At 42.5% G+C, this 20,170-nt stretch overlaps 2 protein-coding genes across 5 annotated transcripts; both read right to left on the bottom strand.

Moving 5' to 3' along the window:
• Positions 1–343: 343 nt before the first annotated feature.
• Positions 344–9,418, bottom strand: LOC115137428 (endothelial zinc finger protein induced by tumor necrosis factor alpha-like). Of its 3 annotated transcripts, none has more exons than XM_065024805.1 (3): positions 9,332–9,418; positions 2,919–5,813; positions 344–2,776 (listed from the first exon to the last, which is right to left on the bottom strand). In XM_065024805.1, exons 2-3 carry the CDS (start codon positions 3,019–3,021, stop codon positions 1,986–1,988), a joined length of 894 nt encoding a protein of 297 aa, XP_064880877.1. In that variant the 5' UTR covers positions 3,022–5,813; positions 9,332–9,418; the 3' UTR covers positions 344–1,985. The 3 variants fall into 3 exon arrangements, with proteins under 3 accessions (XP_064880877.1, XP_064880878.1, XP_029529606.2); XM_065024806.1 differs by having other exon boundaries at positions 2,919–3,030; positions 9,332–9,416; XM_029673746.2 differs by lacking the exon at positions 9,332–9,418 and having other exon boundaries at positions 2,919–6,349.
• LOC115137455 (transcription factor Ken-like) lies at positions 9,409–14,475 on the bottom strand. 2 transcript variants are annotated; one of them, XM_065024804.1, is made up of 5 exons: positions 13,845–14,455; positions 13,612–13,674; positions 13,239–13,369; positions 12,876–13,037; positions 9,409–9,494 (listed from the first exon to the last, which is right to left on the bottom strand). In XM_065024804.1, exons 1-5 carry the CDS (start codon positions 14,098–14,100, stop codon positions 9,429–9,431), a joined length of 678 nt encoding a protein of 225 aa, XP_064880876.1. In that variant the 5' UTR covers positions 14,101–14,455; the 3' UTR covers positions 9,409–9,428. The 2 variants fall into 2 exon arrangements, with proteins under 2 accessions (XP_064880876.1, XP_064880875.1); XM_065024803.1 differs by lacking the exon at positions 9,409–9,494 and having other exon boundaries at positions 9,881–13,037; positions 13,845–14,475.
• Between the last annotated feature and the right edge of the window lie 5,695 nt (positions 14,476–20,170).

Below are 20,170 nucleotides of genomic sequence, written 5' to 3'. Positions count from 1 at the left end.
GCTAGCAAGCAAAGGATAAGTAACATTAGCCTACATATCCTCCATAACTAGCTAACGTTATACTTTTGACTTGACAGTTAGCTGGGTTTTGCCTATTTAACAAATCTTTCTTTGATGGAGTTATTTTTGCCCATTTATAAGTGATTATTTATTGACGTTCTTGTCGTCATTGAACCTCTGCTTGCTAGCAATGATTTGTTTAGCATAGCGACGTGGAATGAATAGAATGGGTCAAAACATCCCAAAATAATTAACAACCAACCTGTTTGGCTAGCAACTTCATAACTAACAACAGGCTTTTGCCGGGACTACATCATCTGTTGGAAGGATGAAATTAAACAAATTTACTTTATGTATTTTTATTTTACTCAAATTTACACTTAATGAAAACATGTTGGCAACCATTTTATAAATGCAATAAGGCCCTCGAACACGAGGATTATCGTGTGCCCTAAGGTCAGAGAGACAGACAGACAGCAAAGTTTATACAAATCTCTGCCAAATGCTAGTCTAAAAGAAAGGGGAGATAATGTCTAGATGCTTATAAAATTGCCTGGCTGGGCTGATGAAACAGTGGATTGTGCAGTCAGATGGAACAGTAAATAGGCATTTCAACATCATGGCCTTAGCCGGTGGTATCTTGTGAAATAGACACGGGCTGGAACGTGGTTTTAACCAATCAGCATCCAGGATTAGACCCACCCCTTGTTTAATTAAACAATAAAGCATGAGAACGATTACCATGTGCTAACTCCCGACTAAGCAATAATTGGTTAAAACCGCTTTCCAGCCCGTGTCTATTTCACTGTAATTCTTTTACCAAACTTTGCATCTGCCCTGTTCCTCAAGTAAATGTGTTTCAGTAAAATTGTCAGGCAATTGTTAAAAGTAGACTTCTGCATATAGGTATATGGTTTGTTAAACTTGGCAATCAATGGTTTTTGCTTGGCATACATTTTAAAGTGAAAAAGTGCATCTCAGCATTTATGCTGCAATAGTTTGTGTCAGGGGTCTAGGGTCAGTCTGTTATATCTGGAGTATTTCTCCTGTCTTATCCGGTGTGAGCCAGCCCTGTTGTGCTGCTGCTCCAGTGTCATCTGTTCTGCCTGCGGCTATGGAACCCTGACCTGTTCACCGGACGTGCTACCTTGTCCCGGACCTGCTGTTTTCGACTCTCTCTATCGCATCTGCTGTCTATAACTCTGAATGCTCGGCTAAGAAGATTTACTCCTGAGGTGCTGACCTGTTGCACCCTCTAAAACCACTGTGATTATCATTATTTGACCCTGCTGGTCATCTATGAACATTTGAACATCTTGGCCATGTACTGCTATAATCTCAACACGGCCCAGCCAGAAGAGGACCCCTCAAAGACTGGTTTCTTCCTAGGTTCCTGCCTTTCTAGGGAGTGTTTCCTAGCCACTGTGCTTCAACATCTGCATTGCTTGCCGTTTGGGGTTTTAGGCTGGGTTTCTGTATAAGCACTTTGTGACATCGGCTGATGTATAAAGGGCTTTATAAATATATACATTTGATTGATTGATTATCAGCGTCACTCTGTTACCATGGAATTGCACACTACATACATGTTCACTACTTCATGTCAAGTAAACATGAATTAAGGCACTATCATCATCTCACTATAAAACACCAGTATCAAACAGGACAAAGTTGACACTTCATCGGTGAAGCATTTTTACAGACACCATCACCATATCATCTATTCTGCTTCATCATACTCATTCTTTCCTCAGTTCACCTCATCCAGTTCCCTACTACATCCAAAACCAACAGAATTAACTACAAACTAACTAGTAGTAATACATGTCACTACTAACGAGTACTAATACATGTCACTATACTCTATTCATGGGCCGTGTGCATTTCCTGTTGGTGTATCCTGAGGTACCTCCTCTCTGAGAACCTCTTCCTGCAGTGCGTACAGACAAACGTCCTCTCTCCCTTGTGGAACTTCAGACGCATCTTCAGCTGGTGCTGGTGGGAGAACTTATTCTCACACTGGGGCAGCTGTAGAATTTCTCCCCTGTGTGGACCCTCTGGTGCCTCTTTAGGTTGGACGAGTGGGAGAAACTAGCCTGGCACAGGTGGCAGCCGAATGGTTTCTCCCCCATGTGCAACCTCTGGTGGATCTCCACCTGTTTGGGGAAACTGAAGGCTTTCCCACAGAATGAACACGGGAAGCGCTTCTCTTTGGCGCCGCCACCTTTACTGATGCCGTCTCCACTACGGTCAATTGTTAATGGGCTTGTGTAGCCATTTAACTTTGAGGCACTGGCATTGTCTGAGGTCTGGTTTAACAGGAGAGTGTGAGGAGGATGAAGGCCAGGGAGTGTCTGTGTTGTTGCAGGGTCCATGATCCAATTGATAGATCCTATAGAAGGCAGGCTGAAGGCATCACCTGTTAGGGGGTTAACCTGAGGTGCCATCAGTATCTCTGAATCACAACTATAGGAGCAAGACGGAGCATCGCTAGCAGAGTCTGTTCTCTCCAGCTGCATACTGACACCTCCTCGTCCCCGCAGACCAAATCTATGCTTCGTCCTGGTCGCAGCCAATCTGTTGTCATGGAGACTAAATCCGGATTTTATTTTGTGTTTGACTGTCCGTTTCCGGTTGTGGTTAACAGTGTTGTTCCCCAGCCCAGAGTTGAGGACGCTGTCCCATCCACTGATGTCATCACCTGGGACATTGTCTGCACTGGTCTGGGAATCCAAGATGGCCACCCAGTCTCCTTTGTTAGCCTCCAGCCAACCACCTGCAGGAAGAGGTTACAAAATAGTTTTAAAAAATAAGGAAACCAATATATAGAGTTCTATGGACAAAATAATAGCCAGGTGCATCACTATTCCCATTGAAGATCTATTACTGTATGTAGGCTATATGTATTTCTCTCTTACCTTGCTCCCCCATCTTTAGTCCACTCAGCAGATCAATGCTCTCTGGTCCGTCTTCTATTGTCTCCTGTTTGACCAGCAGCAGATCAGGCTTCCCATCCTCCATGTCTACTGACTGCAATAGTAAAGGTTGGCTTTAGTTGGCACTATTTGGGTTGGGTGTAGCATTGAAAGGCATGTATGCAGACAAAACGTATGTATTTGGATCCCCATCAGTTTTTGCGGAAGCAGCAGCTACTCTTCCTGGGGTCCACAAAAAACACAAAGGAAGACAAGTAACAAAACACTTATACAGTGATAGACAAGGACAGTCACACAAATGTAAAATTCAATATAAACAATACAACAACAAAATGGTGTGTCTGTATGTGTGTCGCCACGGTCCACGCCGGTCAATGAGATGCTTGAGTAATTGGAGGTGGGAGTACCATGCGATCATGGCTCCAGTATAATACTGCGGATTGCCGTGAATTCGTTTTACACTTGGACTGAAGAGACCTGTGGTGGCATGCCTTGTGGGGTATGTATGGGTGTGTGAGCTGAATGTTATTTGATTATGCAATCTGGAATTTTCATCACAGTAATTTTCTCTCTCGTCAACCCTTTAGGGCTCCCAAGTGGCGCAGCGGTCTAAGGCATTGCATCTCAGTGCTAGAGGCATCACTACAGACCCTGGTCCGATCCCGGGCTGTATCACAACCGGCCGTGATCGGGATTCCCATAGGAACGGCGCACAATTGGCCCATTGTCATCCGGGTTGGGAGGGTTTGGCCGTCATTGTAAATAAGAATTTGTTCTTAACTGACTTATATAACATTTCAAAAATAAAACCCTCAACCATGAAAGACTGGCATGCATGTTGTTGACGTTAGTTCTGTACGTGCAGTTAAGGGCGAGGTGTGCTGCTCTGTTTTGAGCCAGCTGCAGCTTTGCTACGTCTTTCTTTGCTGCACTTGACCATTTTACCAGACAGTAATCAGAACCGTAACAGTTGATTTTACAGTACAGTTGATTTGTGTCAAAAACACAACAGACATTCCCCTCCCCATCTTCACACCATAAGAATGTCCGAAAGTAATTTAGCCATTCATTGTAGTCATAGCGATCTGTAGAGTTGCTATTTACGCAAGTTTTTGTGTGTCAATTAACTTGTGACATTCCTGGATTACTCATTATACCAATATAGTCAGATTTAATCAAGAAATGCAATAGTCAGTTGAAAAAATGTTGAGTGCAGGACTGTTAATATCTGCCTGTGTTGGCAAAATCACTACATATCCCATCGAGCCGAGCGGGGGGAGGTTGCCCGTTGTCACAGTTCCAAGACCAGTCAGAAACGTCCAGCTGATGATGATGATGATGCTGGTTGATCTCAAAACTGAACTTGCATCCACGTTAAGTAGCAATGATATCCTTTACCATCGTGCTGTTTTGTCACTCTCAACGGATCATTAGAAAATGGTGAATCGTTGAAAGTCATTGCTATTGCAAAGCTCTTAATATTAAAGATGTCGTTTAAGTATAACTGACTTGTGGGATAAGTTTGTCTCTCCTAATTTGATAATACAGAAATAAACCACCACCGTACTCAACAAAACAATACATCATTTAAGTTAACCCCAGCTAATTTCTTAGTCACATGATTGTATCACTAGCAAAGGAGTTTTGAAGTTGAGGGTGTAGTATTTATGAAGTTTGGCATAGTTCAGCTAGCCAGCTAATCTAGCCCACTGAGGTATAAGAACAGTTTAGCCAGGGATAACGAGCTCGGGTCTAGTGCGCATGTGCACCATCTGGGCCCACATGCACACTAGGCTAATTAAGGAGACAGATTGTAGTTTGTATGCCCTTTTATTTTTTATTTTACCTTTATTTTACTAGGCAAGTCAGTTAAGAACAAATTCTTATTTTCAATGACGGCCTAGGAACAGTGGGTTAACTGCCTGTTCAGGGGCAGAACGACAGATTTTGTACCTTGTCAGCTCGGGGATTTGAACCTGCAACCTTTCGGTTACTAGTCCAATGCTCTAACCACTAGGCTACCCTGCTGATTAGTCATTGAAATGATTGGCAATATCGAAAGGTTTTGTTATAAATGACCCATCAAAATGAACAATGGAGAAGAATTTGGGATTTCTGCCCTTGATATCATTTTAAGGTACTCAAGTTTTTTTTCCATTGCGTTTCATGTAATTGATCTAGGTTTGGTAACAATTTCATTTTTTGTTAAGTTTTGTAAAAAAATATATATCTACATTTACAGTATGTCAACCAATCATCTGAGCCTGACTTTTTTTGCCACCTTTCTGCATAATTTATTTGAACTAGTGTTGTCACTATACCAACATTTTACAAATGATACATTACCAGGCCAAGTATCGCAATACCATGATGGGGAAGGGGGGAAAAAATCAGTGGTTTAGCATCCTGTGCATCGGTTCACATTTTTCAAAAATATCTTAAAACATGTCACTGAAATTCATAATGAATGAACTTAACCTCACAGTGTATAATAGACTACTGCATAGAATGGCTGATTTGCTCATATTTGCAAAGGCCTACCTGTGATTTAGCTGGAGGAATGGGAGGAAGGAATACACTGTACATACAGAGGAACGGACGCACAGGAAGAGCGGACAGAGAGAAGCAGGTGAGTGAGGGCTGGTAGGGGAGGAGGCTGGCTGATGTGATATGCCCATGAAAGTGAAGTGGACATTATTGGAACTGCTTATGCAAGACACTGTGCAATAATAGTGTTTCACATTTTTATTTTTAATGACTGTGTCATCTCTGTACCCCACACATACAATTATCTGTAAGGTCCCTCAGTCAAACAGTGAATTTCAAACAGATTCAACCACAAAGACCAGGGAGATATTCCAATGCCTCACAAAGAACCTGTTGAAAGATGGGTATACATTTTTTTTAAAGCAAACATTGAATATCCCTTTGAGCATGGGGAAGTTATTAATTACACTTTAGATGGTGTATCAATACACCCAGTCACTACAAGATACATATGTATCTTAGATAGATACATATCCTCTCTACATTTTCCTCTTCTGTCTCTGCTGCTAAAGCCACTTTCTACCACTCTAAAGTCCAAGCATCTGCCTCTAACCCTAGGAAGCTCTTTGCCACCTTCTCCTCCCTCCTGAATCCTCCTCCCCCTCCCCCCCCTCCTCCCTCTCTGCAGATGACTTCGTCAACCATTTTGAAAAGAAGGTCGACGACATCCGATCCTCGTTTGCTAAGTCAAACGACACCGCTGGTTCTGCTCACACTGCCCTACCCTGTGCTCTGACCTCTTTCTCCCCTCTCTCTCCAGATGAAATCTCGCGTCTTGTGACGGCCGGCCGCCCAACAACCTGCCCGCTTGACCCTATTCCCTCCTCTCTTCTCCAGACCATTTCCGGAGACCTTCTCCCTTACCTCACCTCGCTCATCAACTCATCCCTGACCGCTGGCTACGTCCCTTCTGTCTTCAAGAGAGCGAGAGTTGCACCCTTCTGAAAAAACCTACACTCGATCCCTCCGATGTCAACAACTACAGACCAGTATCCCTTCTTTCTTTTCTCTCCAAAACTCTTGAACGTGCCGTCCTTGGCCAGCTCTCCCGCTATCTCTCTCAGAATGACCTTCTTGATCCAAATCAGTCAGGTTTCAAGACTAGTCATTCAACTGAGACTGCTCTTCTCTGTATCACGGAGGCCCTCCGCACTGCTAAAGCTAACTCTCTCTCCTCTGCTCTCATCCTTCTAGACCTATCGGCTGCCTTCGATACTGTGAACCATCAGATCCTCCTCTCCACCCTCTCCGAGTTGGGCATCTCCGGCGCGGCCCACGCTTGGATTGCGTCCTACCTGACAGGTCGCTCCTACCAGGTGGCGTGGCGAGAATCTGTCTCCTCACCACGCGCTCTCACCACTGGCGTCCCCAGGGCTCTGTTCTAGGCCCTCTCCTATTCTCGCTATACACCAAGTCACTTGGCTCTGTCATAACCTCACATGGTCTCTCCTATCATTGCTATGCAGACGATACACAATTAATCTTCTCCTTTCCCCCTTCTGATGACCAGGTGGCGAATCGCATCTCTGCATGTCTGGCAGACATATCAGTGTGGATGACGGATCACCACCTCAAGCTGAACCTCGGCAAGACGGAGCTGCTCTTCCTCCCGGGAAGGACTGCCCGTTCCATGATCTCGCCATCACGGTTGACAACTCCATTGTGTCCTCCTCCCAGAGCGCTAAGAACCTTGGCGTGATCCTGGACAACACCCTGTCGTTCTCAACTAACATCAAGGCGGTGGCCCGTTCTTGTAGGTTCATGCTCTACAACATCCGCAGAGTACGACCCTGCCTCACACAGGAAGCGGCGCAGGTCCTAATCCAGGCACTTGTCATCTCCCGTCTGGATTACTGCAACTCGCTGTTGGCTGGGCTCCCTGCCTGTGCCATTAAACCCCTACAACTCATCCAGAACGCCGCAGCCCGTCTGGTGTTCAACCTTCCCAAGTTCTCTCACGTCACCCCGCTCCTCCGCTCTCTCCACTGGCTTCCAGTTGAAGCTCGCATCCGCTACAAGACCATGGTGCTTGCCTACGGAGCTGTGAGGGGAACGGCACCTCAGTACCTCCAGGCTCTGATCAGGCCCTACACCCAAACAAGGGCTCTGCGTTCATCCACCTCTGGCCTGCTCGCCTCCCTACCACTGAGGAAGTACAGTTCCCGCGCAGCCCAGTCAAAACTGTTCGCTGCTCTGGCCCCCAATGGTGGAACAAACTCCCTCACGACGCCAGGACAGCGGAGTCAATCACCACCTTCCGGAGACACCTGAAACCCCACCTCTTTCAGGAATACCTAGGATAGGATAAAGTAATCCTTCTCACCCCCCTTAAAAGATTTAGATGCACTATTGTAAAGTGGCTGTTCCACTGGATGTCTTAAGGTGAACGCACCAATTTGTAAGTCGCTCTGGATAAGAGCGTCTGCTAAATGACTTAAATGTAAATGTAAATGTAAATATGTTCTTCCTAACTCAGTTGCCGGAGAAGAAGGAAACGACTCAGGTATGTAACCACGAGGCCAATGGTGACTTTAAAACAACAACATTGTAGTTACTCCACAATACTAACCTAATTGACAGTGAAAAGAAAGAAACATGTACAGAATAATAAATATTCCAAAACATGCATCCTGTTTGAAACAAAGCACTAAATAAATACTCTTAGAGACTTATCCAGAAAGACGCACAGCTATAATCTCTGCCAAAAGTGCTTCTACAAAGTATTGACTCAGGGGTGTGAATAGTTCTGTAAATTAGTTATTTCCGTATTTCATCTTCAATACATTTGCAAAAAATGTCTAAAAACATGTTTTCTTTTTGTCGTTATGGGATAGTGTGTGTACATGGGTGAGATTTTTTTTTATTTAATCCATTTTGAATTCAGGGTGTAACAACAAAATGTGGAATAGGTCAATAGGTATTAATACTGTCTGGAGGCACTGTAATTAATATGCATGCATTGCGCACTGATGACGTCACTCTGCAAGCACTCAGGGGTGTGCCATTGCCACAACTGTTGACCAGGCTGTTAGAGCTGCAATCTGACCTTGATGCCTACAGAGAGACCTGGTTGATTTAAAATGTGTAATTAATTGTGGGCAAGACTAAATACATGTTCTCTAATTCTCACAATTTTTCAGATGGACTACATTTCATTGGGTTCCCGCCTATAAATAGCTGGGCATTTTGATTGACAGAGATTGAACGTTTAAAGAAAGTTATAGATGAGCTAGTTAAAAAGATAAGATTGAAAGTGGGATTCTTTTTTAGAAATAGATCTTTCCTTTCCCTAAATAGCAGAAAGCAGATTGCACAGTCAACTTTCCTGACAGTTCTTGACTTTGGTGCCACCATTTACAAGATTGCAGCAGCCACTAGTTTTAAACCTTCAGATGCTGTCTACTATAGCTCCATTCGTTTTATCACAGGTGACAGTTTTAATATACACCTCTGCATCCTGTATCAAATTGGCTGGTCCTCATTAAAGTCTCATGGATCACTTCATTACTCATTTTTGTTTACAAAGCTCAACTACACAAACTTCCAACTTAACTAACTTTGTTGTTAAAGTATAAAAACATGAGATAACCAACCCTGTGAATGGGTTTGAGTAACTCTTGAGGTTCCTTTGGTCTCCCTCGAACTAGGTAAATCCACTTTTTGTTTTAATGAAACTTGAACCAACTACAAAATATATTACAATTGGATGTTCTGGTGCCACTCTGTCTACATAGCTTTATTCATTATAATCTAAAAGGCTAAACTGATCCTAGCTATCCTGCTCTGAGGGGCTTTGTGGATACGAGCCATGACATAAACATGCAGACGGAAGTTTACAGAGGGCTCACCTCATTGAGACTGTGTGTGGTCCTGTGCTACTCAGCTGGTTCCTCTGTGGGTTCAGGAGGAGGTGAAGTCTGGTTGTCCTCCATGACCATGGTCCCCTCAGGGTTCCCCACTCTCCTCACACCCCTCCTCCTTCACCAGCAGCACCTCTGGACCCTCCTCCTCCTGGAAGAGACAGGTGATACAGATTACTACACAGACATACACTCCCTCAGTTATGCACACACAGATAAAACACACTTTCAACATGGAGTGTTCACCCATCCCCTCTACGTTTGAGTCCTATACTGTAGTTACAGAATTACTTAATTATTGTTAAAACCATCATGGTGGACATAAATATGTTGTGGGTAAAAACAAGTCAGCTATAAGTCAAAAGTAGCCAACAGACAAACCTGCCTAAACTATTTTGACGTGTATAGTAGGTGTTTGTTAGTGTGTAGGTATATTTAGTAAGTGTATAATGGTTATAAAGCGCTGTCAGTGTATGCAGAATAGGGTGAGATCAGATGTGATTCATACTAAAGAGAATCTCAATGAAAGTCTGCATGAAAAGTCCCATTTTGTGTTTATTAAAACACACAAGTTTTAAATACACCATATGAAAACCACACATACACACGTCTCAACTAGAAATCTGCATGATAAACTCCATTCATTTCCTAATTAAAAGTTTCTTGGGAAAGAAATTAAGTAGTTGAATGGAAGTAATGAAATAGGCATTTGTGAACACACAGTACAAACACAATACATAACATACTTTTTAGGCTTATATATGCCTAGGGCTGGGCAATATGGCTTAAAAACCAGCTCGAATCTTTCAAACCTTTGGTTCATTGATCTCAATTTTCTAAAGTTCTCTTTAAATAATCTTTGTTGCACAATTAACGTTTAATACAATTAATTTCAAACAGTCATAAATAAATCAGGGCTTGTAAAATTATACCTACTGTAGGCTAAATTACATGCCTTCCACAACCATAAGACCCACTAATAATGTAATTAGTTTATTAAAATAGTTTAAACTGCTTTTTTTGTTGTTGCAATAATCACTGATCTAGCTTTCAAGTCCATGAAAATGCCATTTTTGATAACCTTTTACCAGAACTATCCACATTCACTAATAATGACTAGTCTCTTGTAGCAGGCATTATAGAAAATGAACACAGGTCTCATAAACAATCTCTCAAGCACAAGCCCACGTGCTAGTGAGTAGCCAGCTAATATTTAGATTTAAAGTCTAGCCAACTTCAAATCCAAGTTTATTGGTTAACTGGGATCTATTTGCTTGCTACCAAGGTTGAACTGTTGTGATGGCACCCTCCTGTCCATCTCCAACTGTTTGAACAACAGCCTGTTCACTTTGATTAGATGTTGAAATCAAGTGGGTTACCTGCATAAGAAGATGCTTATTTCTCAGAATGAGAACAAATTGCCAATTCCTTTTTTAATGCTCATTGCACATTTATAAAACACACTGTGGCTAAAATACTGCTAGCAGTACATGGTAACACAATGCCGAGCACACGACAGAACTGAATTTTCCACAATCATGTTCATTGATACTCTCGTTTTAGTAGGATCTGCTCTGTCTACAATTTTGAGAGAAAAAAAATGGGTATAGTCAGAAAGGTTAAGTTATCTATCATCGTTGTTGTGAGTGGCATCGGAGGGGCTTGGTGTCTGTGTAGGAGTGGGAAGGTGCACAGTGCACACAGCCAGAAGGAGCGAAGGACACGAGAACAAAAAGACAGTGCCTTCAGAAAGTATTCACACCGCTTGACTTTTTCCACCTTTTGTTGTGTTACAGCCTGAACGTTAAGACTGTGTGTCACTGGCCTACACACAATACCCCATAATGTCAAAGTGAAATTGTTTTTAGAAATGTTTACAAATGTATTAAAAATGAATAGCTGAAATGTCTTGAGTCAATAAGTATTCAACCTCTTTGTTATGGCAAGCCTAAATAAGTTCAGGAGTAAAAATGTGCTTAACAAGTAATGTTGTAAATTTGATATCTGTATTTGCAAAAATGTCTAAAAACATGTTTTCACTTTTTCATTATGGGGTGTTGTGTAGATGGTCGAGATTTATTATTTTATTTCAGGCTGTAACAAAATATGGAATAAGTTAATGGGTATGAATACTTTCTGAAGGCACTGTAGAACGCAAAAAAATATCTAAAATAAAAACTAAATTTTTGCGATACATGCATTTGAACCTCTTAAACCTCTTAAAACAGGAATTTGAATCTCCCAGCCCTATATATATATCACACAATGTCTGGATGCAATATTCTACACTGAAATCTGTAACTCTCGTAATACCAAATGCGTCTGTGGATATTTTTCGTGACGAAAACAATGACAGTTCATCTTTGTCTTTAATGCAGGGTTTGATACAACCGTCAGAAGCTATTGAGTGGAATGGTTGCTTTCTAAGTTATAGAGTGGAATGTTTTTTCTGCTGGTGTATCCTGAGGTAGCTCCTCTCGGAGAACCTCTCCCCGCAGTGAGTACAGGCGAATGGCCTTTCTCCCCTGTGGACCTTCAGGTGCATCTTCAGCTGGCGTAAGAATCTCTTCTGACAACGGGGTCAGCTGTATTATTTCTCCCCTGTGTGGACCCTCTGGTGTCTCTTCAGGTGACCAGCCTGAGCAAAGGCCATGTGACACTGGGTACAGCTGAAGGGTTTCTCCCCTGTGTGGACCCTCTGGTGCCTCTTCAGGTCACCAGCTTGAGCGAAGGCCATGGGGCACTGGGTACAGCTGAAGGGTTTCACCCCTGTGTGGACCCTCTGGTGGATCTCCACCTTCTGGGGGCAGCTGAAGCCTTTGTTACAGAACATGCAGAGGAAACGTTTCTCTTTACTTTTGCCTAATGTTGCTCCTCCACCCCGAGCCTGGTCTCTAGCTCTGTAATTTGAGTTCAATCCCTTATCAAAAAGGACGAGGCGGTGTGGATCAGTAGGCCCTATCGATCTGGACACTGGGTTGCGATCCCTGAACGTATGTAAAGGGGAGTGGGTAGCGACATTTGCACTTGTCTCTAAGCTTTCCCTGTAATCTAAGAAATCTCTGTCCTGTGTGAGTCCATCTCCAAGGTGACTATCTGCATTCCATGTGGGAGGAACGTCGCCCTCCACTTTCACAGTCACTTCATCTACCACTATAACCTCCCCTTTCTCATCTAGGCACCCTTCAGAGTATACACTACTACTGTACCGGTTCCAGTCCCCTCTAGACAGATTAGTCTGTCTCTCTAAATCCAAGGGCATGTTGTCAGGGTCCATCTCTGTAGCGTAAGAACAAGACGGACCATCACCTCCAGTGTCTAACGAGTCACCATCACCATGGGAATGAACAGTCCTCTGGCTCTGGTGAAATACAGGTAAATACTCTGAGTCAGGAGGACAGCCCAGTCTCCCCAGGCCCAGTCTCTCTGGGTCTGATCTGTGGTCAGATCCTCTGTGTAATTGTATTTGTGTTACAGTTAAAGTCTTGGTTTCTGTCTCTGACTTGAGGACGTCGCTCGGCATTCCACTGACCTCCGTGATGCTGTGTCGGGTCCTGGGCTGCGTAGTGGTGGGGTTTTCTGTGGCTACAGGGGGCGCTCCAGCCACTCCATTCTGGATGTCTCTACTGTGCCATGGGTCCTGCTTTCCTTCAGACCTCTCCTGCTTGACCCCAGGACCTGCAGCCTCTGTAGACTGACACCAGAAGATTGGAGGTTAAAAACGGTACATGAGTTAAGTTGGATAACGTCATGTCATAAGGAAGTCTCACAAGCTCCCCTATGGCAGATAAATGAGGATGTACATGTAAGCAAGTGAATATATGAGGGGAGCCTTTCTGGAATAAACTGGTCACATGTGATGCACTGTAATTTAATGTAACACTATTACACTAACCTCTATCACGATAACGTTCTGGATTGAGGTTCCACTCCCCTCATCAACAGTGATTGGTTGGTCATCTCTGCATTTATTGTGTCCCGCTGGCTTCACAAAGCTCTTGTGGCCTCCAGTGAGATATCTTTCACCTGAGAGAATGATTGGGGGAAAAGAAGAGGTTTATGTACCGTCAATGGTCAACAGTATATTGTACACTATTGACACTGTCGTCTAGAATTGGCAAGGATGTAAGGTATCCCTTATTGATATATTTATTGATCGGTGTATTATATTCCATGCATAACATTGTTTTCATTGAGTAAATAGAAAACGCAGTAAATCAAGAATCTGTTTAGAATATGATATTATGTCTTTGCACAAGATAGCTTACTTATCAGGGGAATTATTTCACACCATCCAACAACTGACCAAGACCCAATTCTGGATAATACATCTGAACACAGAGCGGAATGGGGCGACAGTCAATGAGCTATATATGAACAGCGACAGTCAATGAACTATTTATGAACTGCGACAGTCAATGAGCTATATATTAACAACGACAGTCACTGAGCTATATGGACCGTGACAGGCTGCTCAGCTTCGGCCTTCGGCAAAATGTACCTCTTGCCATTCTTCTGTGTCGGTCAAGGATCTTGACACTACTGGGACTAGCAACGGCGCGCTCCCGTGCCACCTTCAGTTCCAGTAGTTGTAGTTTCCTTTGCAATGACCTGTTTTCTTTCTGGCTTTGAGTCATTTCCAAACGAAACACTGCATAGTCGTCATCTACGAGTTTACAGATCTCTACCACAGCTGCGTTCGCTAGCACCTCCATGATGGATGCTATTTGTGTGTGAAAAACCATACAGTTAGCCATTGTTAGCTAGCGTAACGCTACTTAGCAACTAGTTCGCGTTACATAGATAGCATCCATCAACCAAGTCCTGTCTTCAACGCAAATTAAATACTAGATGGGGTACGTATGTGATGCTGTGCAGTTAAATTAGTGATATTTTGGGTTCCATGATGTTAATAAACGTATTCATAACAACAATAAAACCTCTAACGTGTAAATTGTTCATGGTCACTGTTCACTTCCGTTTACTTCTTCTTCTCTGGTATAGTGCCAGTCGGTTTTAAATAGAACGTTGTGGGCACCGCCCGCCTATGGTGAAAACAACCTGTGGTTCCCTTGGTTACCTAAATGCCTCACAGCAAAAACTTGACATTTTTCACACGGAATTTTGTTGTCTGCTTGTTTTAGTCCATTACAAAACTAAATTTAAGAAAACTACAACATGTCTAAAGATTACATTGCCAGCTCATAAGCATTCTCACTATTTAAAAAAACGTAATATTGTTCTTCACTCAAGCCCCTTTTCATGAAGGCGCTAACGTTAGCCACGGGAGTGCTAGCTAGTTACCAACCTTAACATTAAACTAGCCAAGACCAACAACACACTATAAAGCTACAAGTAATGTGTGGAGTTACAAACGGACTATCCAAAAACGAGTTAATTGTCTTACCCCCCTTATAATTTCCTTAATTTTGTCACTAGAGTCAAATACTTTCCGTGGCACACATCTATAGAACAAACTCCACATCGGGATAGGCAGCGGAAATTAATAATTGATGTATGTGTGTTATATTAAACATAGAGGAAGGAGTAAAATGTAGGCAAGCGATAAACATTTCAGAACAACTACTAGTCGAATAAAACATGGGAGAGATGACGAATTTTGGCAAAGAGATTTATTCACAGAAGAATACACTTGAAACAAATAGCCAAACTGAAAACTGCAGACATTACTAGTGCCTCCCCCGGGAGTAAACCGCCATATTTTTATTTATTTTTAAATTAAACGCAGCCTGACATGATCATTGATAGCTGCCTTGAAGGACACAAGTAAAAAATGCTTTCTGCTACTAAGATCAGTGAAATGTAAGCTAAACTGACAACGGAGTGAAGAGCAGAAATTTCAACTAGCAAGCAAGTCGCAGCAATGAATTATTGAGTGTGGGGTGGGGGGGATCCTGTCATTGGGAGATTTTCTGCACAACACCGGCCCGCTCATTAGGCAGCCGCCTAGAGCGGCAGTTTAAAAGCCGCATTTTCAGTGCTAAACTGACCAAGACGCAACTCCAACAACACATAACACCTCACATTATTCCGCCCCAAAACAGTGATAACTTCTCTCAACCAGTGGCATGCGGCCTATTTAGGTGGGCGCTGATGCCGCCCCATGATAAGCAGTGCCCACTTTGCCAAAGGCAGGGGTGCAAGATATTATTTAGCTTGTCAATGCCCAGCACGCCTCTCCACCAACGCCCCATCAAATGAATTGAACATAAATGATGTAGCCTACGGTTGAAAGAGTAGTAGCCTATGTGGTTTTTCTGTAGCCTATACAATAGCATGGATATCAAATGTATTACAATGTCATGAGAAAGACACTTTTAAATCATTAACTTATTAACCAGGAGAGAGTGGAGGAGAAAGTCAACTAAAATGACACAGGGGCAGACAGCTTTGGAATGGCTAAGGCATCATGAAAAAGAAGTGGACAACCATTGGTGCTGAAACGTGCTGCACAACATAATAGCAGCACAAAACATGGTATAAACATTAATGGGCACAGACAACAGCACAAAGGGCAAGAAGTTAGAGACAACAATACACACAAAGCAGCCACAACTGTCAGTAAGAGTGTCCATGATTGAGTCTTTGAATGAAGAGATGGAGATAAAACGGTCCAGTTTGAGTGTTTGTTGCAGCTCATTCCAGTCGCTAGCTGCAGCGAACTGAAAAGAGAAGCGACCCAGGGATGTGTGTGCTTTGGGGACCTTTAATAGAATGTGATTGGCAGAACGGGTGTTGTATGTGGAGGATGAGGGCTGCTGTAGGTATCTCAGATAGGGGGGAGTGAGGCCTAAGAGGGTTTTATAAAAAAGCACCAACCAGTAGGTCTTGCAATGGGTATACAGAGATGAACAGTTTACAGAGTAGTATAGAGTACAGTGATGTGTCCAATAAGGAGCATTGGTGGCAAATCTGATGGCAACTGGTAAAGAACATCTAGCCGTTCAAGCACCCTTACTGTACCTGCCAATCTATAAATTACGTCTCCGAAGTCTAGCATGGATAGGATGGTCATCTGAATCAGGGTTAGTTTGGCAGCTGGGGTGAAAGAGGAGCAATTACGATAGAGGAAACTAAGTCTAGATTTAACCTTAGCCTGCAGCTTTGAAATATGCTGAGAGAAGGACAGTGTACCATCTAGCCATACTTCCAAGTACTTGTATGAGGTGACTACCTCAAGCTCTAAACCCTCAGAGGTAGTAATCACACCGGTGGGGAGAGGGGCATTGTTCTTACCAAACCACATGACCTTTGTTTTGGAGGTGTTCAGAACAAGGTTAAGGGTAGAGAGTATAAGACTGTATCATCTGCATATAAACAGATGAGAGCGCTTCCTACTGCTTGAGCAATGTTGTTAATGTAAATTGAGAAGGGCGTGGCACCTAGGATCGAGCCTTAGGGTACTCCCTTGGTGACAGGCAGTGGCTGAGACAGCAGATGTTATGACTTTATACACTGCACTCTTTGAGAGAGGTAGTGTTGTGGAATATTGACTCAGAAATATACCACTTTTCCTAGAACCTGTGAATTCAAAATAGACTTTAATTTCAATGAAACAAAGCCGAGCCCTTCCATGGAAAGACTACATTCTCATATTATAGAGTCCTGCCTTTATAGGATTCTGTCTTTGCATAACATATAGAGTCCCCTCCCTCTATATGAAAATAGCTTTCCTTGATCTTTCTTCATTATTATCTTCTCATCTCAGTTCTTGCTTGTTAACGCCCACATCTGACAGCTGTATATATGTTCCATTCCTTATATAGCCTTTCTGTCTTAGCTCTTCAAACTGGACAGTCTAAATATTGCCTAAGTTCTGCCTGCTAATATTGGAGTCCTGCACTAGATGACATAATTTCTACATGCCAATGTAATTATTGGCTTGATGTTTTCTCAGCATAGCAACTGCACCAAGTTACATAGTTTGTAATTGACAAAAATAAGCAGATACAACAAGAAAATTGCATTTGAAAAAGGGTAATGTTTTTTTGAAATTATTAAATTGATTTAGTTTCTCACTCATCTACACACAATATCCCATAATGACTGTATCTTATTTACATAAGTATTCACACCTCTTTGCTATGACATTCCAGAGACAGAGTCGGTAAACAAGATTTTTTTGTAGTAGATTCCATCAATGTAATTGTCTGCATCATTTCCAATCCCCCATATATTTGTGTATGTATATATATATATATATATATATATATATAGACAAAAAATATATTTATACACAGTACCCATCAAAAGTTTGGACACGCCTACACATTCTCTGGTTTTTCTTTATTTTTTAAAACTATTTTCTACATTGTAGAATAATAGTGAAGACATAAAAACTATTAAATAACACATATGGAATCCTGTAGTAACCAAAAAGGTGTTACACAAATCAAAATATATTTTATATTTGAGATTCTTCAAAGTAGCCACCCTTTGCCTTGACGACAGCTTTGCTTTGCATTAAAAATAATAATAAAAGACAAATAAAAAACCTAGAACGCTAGCTAGCTAGTAACAGGCAGCATATTGCTTTACAAGCATCATTTAACATTGACTAGCTTTGGTAATTAAATCATATCTAACACATGACATATAAACTCAGAACTTTAATATCCACAACAATGCTTACCTTTGTCAGTCACAGTGCACATTGTGGTAGCAAGGTAAAGTAGGAGCTGGCTCGCCAGGTGAAAAACATTTTAAATCAATGTTATGAATATAAAATCAAATGAAAGATTATTGGAGTCAGCCATATTGATATCATCTGAAGAAAATTCAAAATTGCAATGGCTCTGTCAGTTGAAGGCTTGACAGTGTTTCTTTTCAAAATAAACATAACTACTTTTACCATGTTTCATAAGTGGCAGGTAGGCTATACATCAATAGCTGCATAATTTATTTTCAACAACTCAATGATCTAACTTTTGCATGCAAACCCCACTTTGGGATCCTAATGCTAAGGTACCAGAGGTCAATAGACAACATTATCATCAGGATGAATGATCACATTTGTATGTTAACAAGGAATTTGTGTAGTGTGGTTGAAAAATGAGTTTTAACGACTCCAACCTAAGTGTATGTAAACTTCCGACTTCAACTGTACCTTAAATGAAATAAACATCCCTCTCTCTCTCTCCCCCCATTTATTTGGAGCTGCATATATATTTATGGCAATCCTCACTCGCTCAGGGATGCAAACTGGTGAGGGCCGAAAAAGGTGACAGTTTTTTTTTGCACTGAAACATGCAAAAAAAATCCCTGCAAGGGGGAAATGCAGGTTTGAACTCATTTAACAACAATGAATTTTCATGATCAGTCTGTGTGTAAAATAAAAAGTCGTTAATGTGAACCTAACTCACAGCTAAAAAATGTAAAGAAAGCAATCCAATGTTATGTGTTGCCTAGACTTTACTGCAAATGACACTCACGTCTTGAGGAAAAAAACATACACTAATATTGCAGTTAGCAATGACAGCCTTTATAATAGAACGCGTGTGACCACACACATCTAAATATTGCATTTGTGAAAAAAACATCTTAAAGTAGAAATATAATAATTGATCTCTTTCAGGCAGAGTAACACCTGGCATACCCCTTTTTATCCACTGTATTGAAAAAGTGAGAAAGAAGGAAAGTGTGTGGTGATCCTTTCAATTCTATAGTGGCTTACAGCATGAATGATTCATGGGGCCCAGGCCTGGTAAAAATGTTAGACAAAAAGTAATCTATGATGAAAATTAAAACGTATAAACATAATCAGATCAGGCATCTCTACCCAACCATCCCTTTTGTACCCCCCCCCCAGAAAATAACTGAACTGTATAAAATCATGCATGGAAAAATCTTCAGCATACCGTAACATTTACATTTACATTTAAGTCATTTAGCAGACGCTCTTATCCAGAGCGACTTACAAATTGGTGCGTTCACCTTAAGACATCCAGTGGAACAGCCACTTTACAATAGTGCATCTAAATCTTTTAAGGGGGGTGAGAAGGATTACTTTATCCTATCCTAGGTATTCCTGAAAGAGGTGGGGTTTCAGGTGTCTCCGGAAGGTGGTGATTGACTCCGCTGTCCTGGCGTCGTGAGGGAGTTTGTTCCACCATTGGGGGGCCAGAGCAGCGAACAGTTTTGACTGGGCTGCGCGGGAACTGTACTTCCTCAGTGGTAGGGAGGCGAGCAGGCCAGAGGTGGATGAACGCAGTGCCCTTGTTTGGGTGTAGGGCCTGATCAGAGCCTGGAGGTACTGAGGTGCCGTTCCCCTCACAGCTCCGTAGGCAAGCACCATGGTCTTGTAGCGGATGCGAGCTTCAACTGGAAGCCAGTGGAGAGAGCGGAGGAGCGGGGTGACGTGAGAGAACTTGGGAAGGTTGAACACCAGACGGGCTGCGGCGTTCTGGATGAGTTGTAGGGGTTTAATGGCACAGGCAGGGAGCCCAGCCAACAGCGAGTTGCAGTAATCCAGACGGGAGATGACAAGTGCCTGGATTAGGACCTGCGCTGCTTCCTGTGTGAGGCAGGGTCGTACTCTGCGGATGTTGTAGAGCATGAACCTACAAGAACGGGCCACCGCCTTGATGTTAGTTGAGAACGACAGGGTGTTGTCCAGGATCACGCCAAGGTTCTTAGCGCTCTGAGAGGAGGACACAATGGAGTTGTCAACCGTGATGGCGAGATCATGGAACGGGCAGTCCTTCCCGGGAGGAAGAGCAGCTCCGTCTTGCCGAGGTTCAGCTTGAGGTGGTGATCCGTCATCCACACTGATATGTCTGCCAGACATGCAGAGATGCGATTCGCCAT

This window comes from Oncorhynchus nerka, linkage group LG11 (genome assembly GCF_034236695.1).
Source record: "Oncorhynchus nerka isolate Pitt River linkage group LG11, Oner_Uvic_2.0, whole genome shotgun sequence".
Lineage (NCBI taxonomy): Eukaryota > Metazoa > Chordata > Actinopteri > Salmoniformes > Salmonidae > Oncorhynchus > Oncorhynchus nerka.
This window is presented reverse-complemented; position numbering and strand designations above follow the sequence as displayed.

What these genes read in the sequence shown, in the direction of transcription:
- LOC115137428 (XM_065024805.1), bottom strand. Translation starts at nt 3,021, where the DNA reads ATGGAGGATGGGAAGCCTGATCTGCTGCTGGTCAAACAGGAGACAATA. An exon ending in ACTAAAGATGGGGGAGCAAG is followed by an intron (nt 2,777 to 2,918) that starts GTAAGAGAGAAA and finishes CTCTTCCTGCAG; the next exon opens with GTGGTTGGCTGGAGGCTAAC.
- LOC115137455 (XM_065024803.1), bottom strand. Translation starts at nt 14,100, where the DNA reads ATGGCTAACTGTATGGTTTTTCACACACAAATAGCATCCATCATGGAG. An exon ending in TGAAATAATTCCCCTGATAA is followed by an intron (nt 13,370 to 13,611) that starts GTAAGCTATCTT and finishes TCATTCTCTCAG; the next exon opens with GTGAAAGATATCTCACTGGA. An exon ending in AGAACGTTATCGTGATAGAG is followed by an intron (nt 13,038 to 13,238) that starts GTTAGTGTAATA and finishes TTCTGGTGTCAG; the next exon opens with TCTACAGAGGCTGCAGGTCC.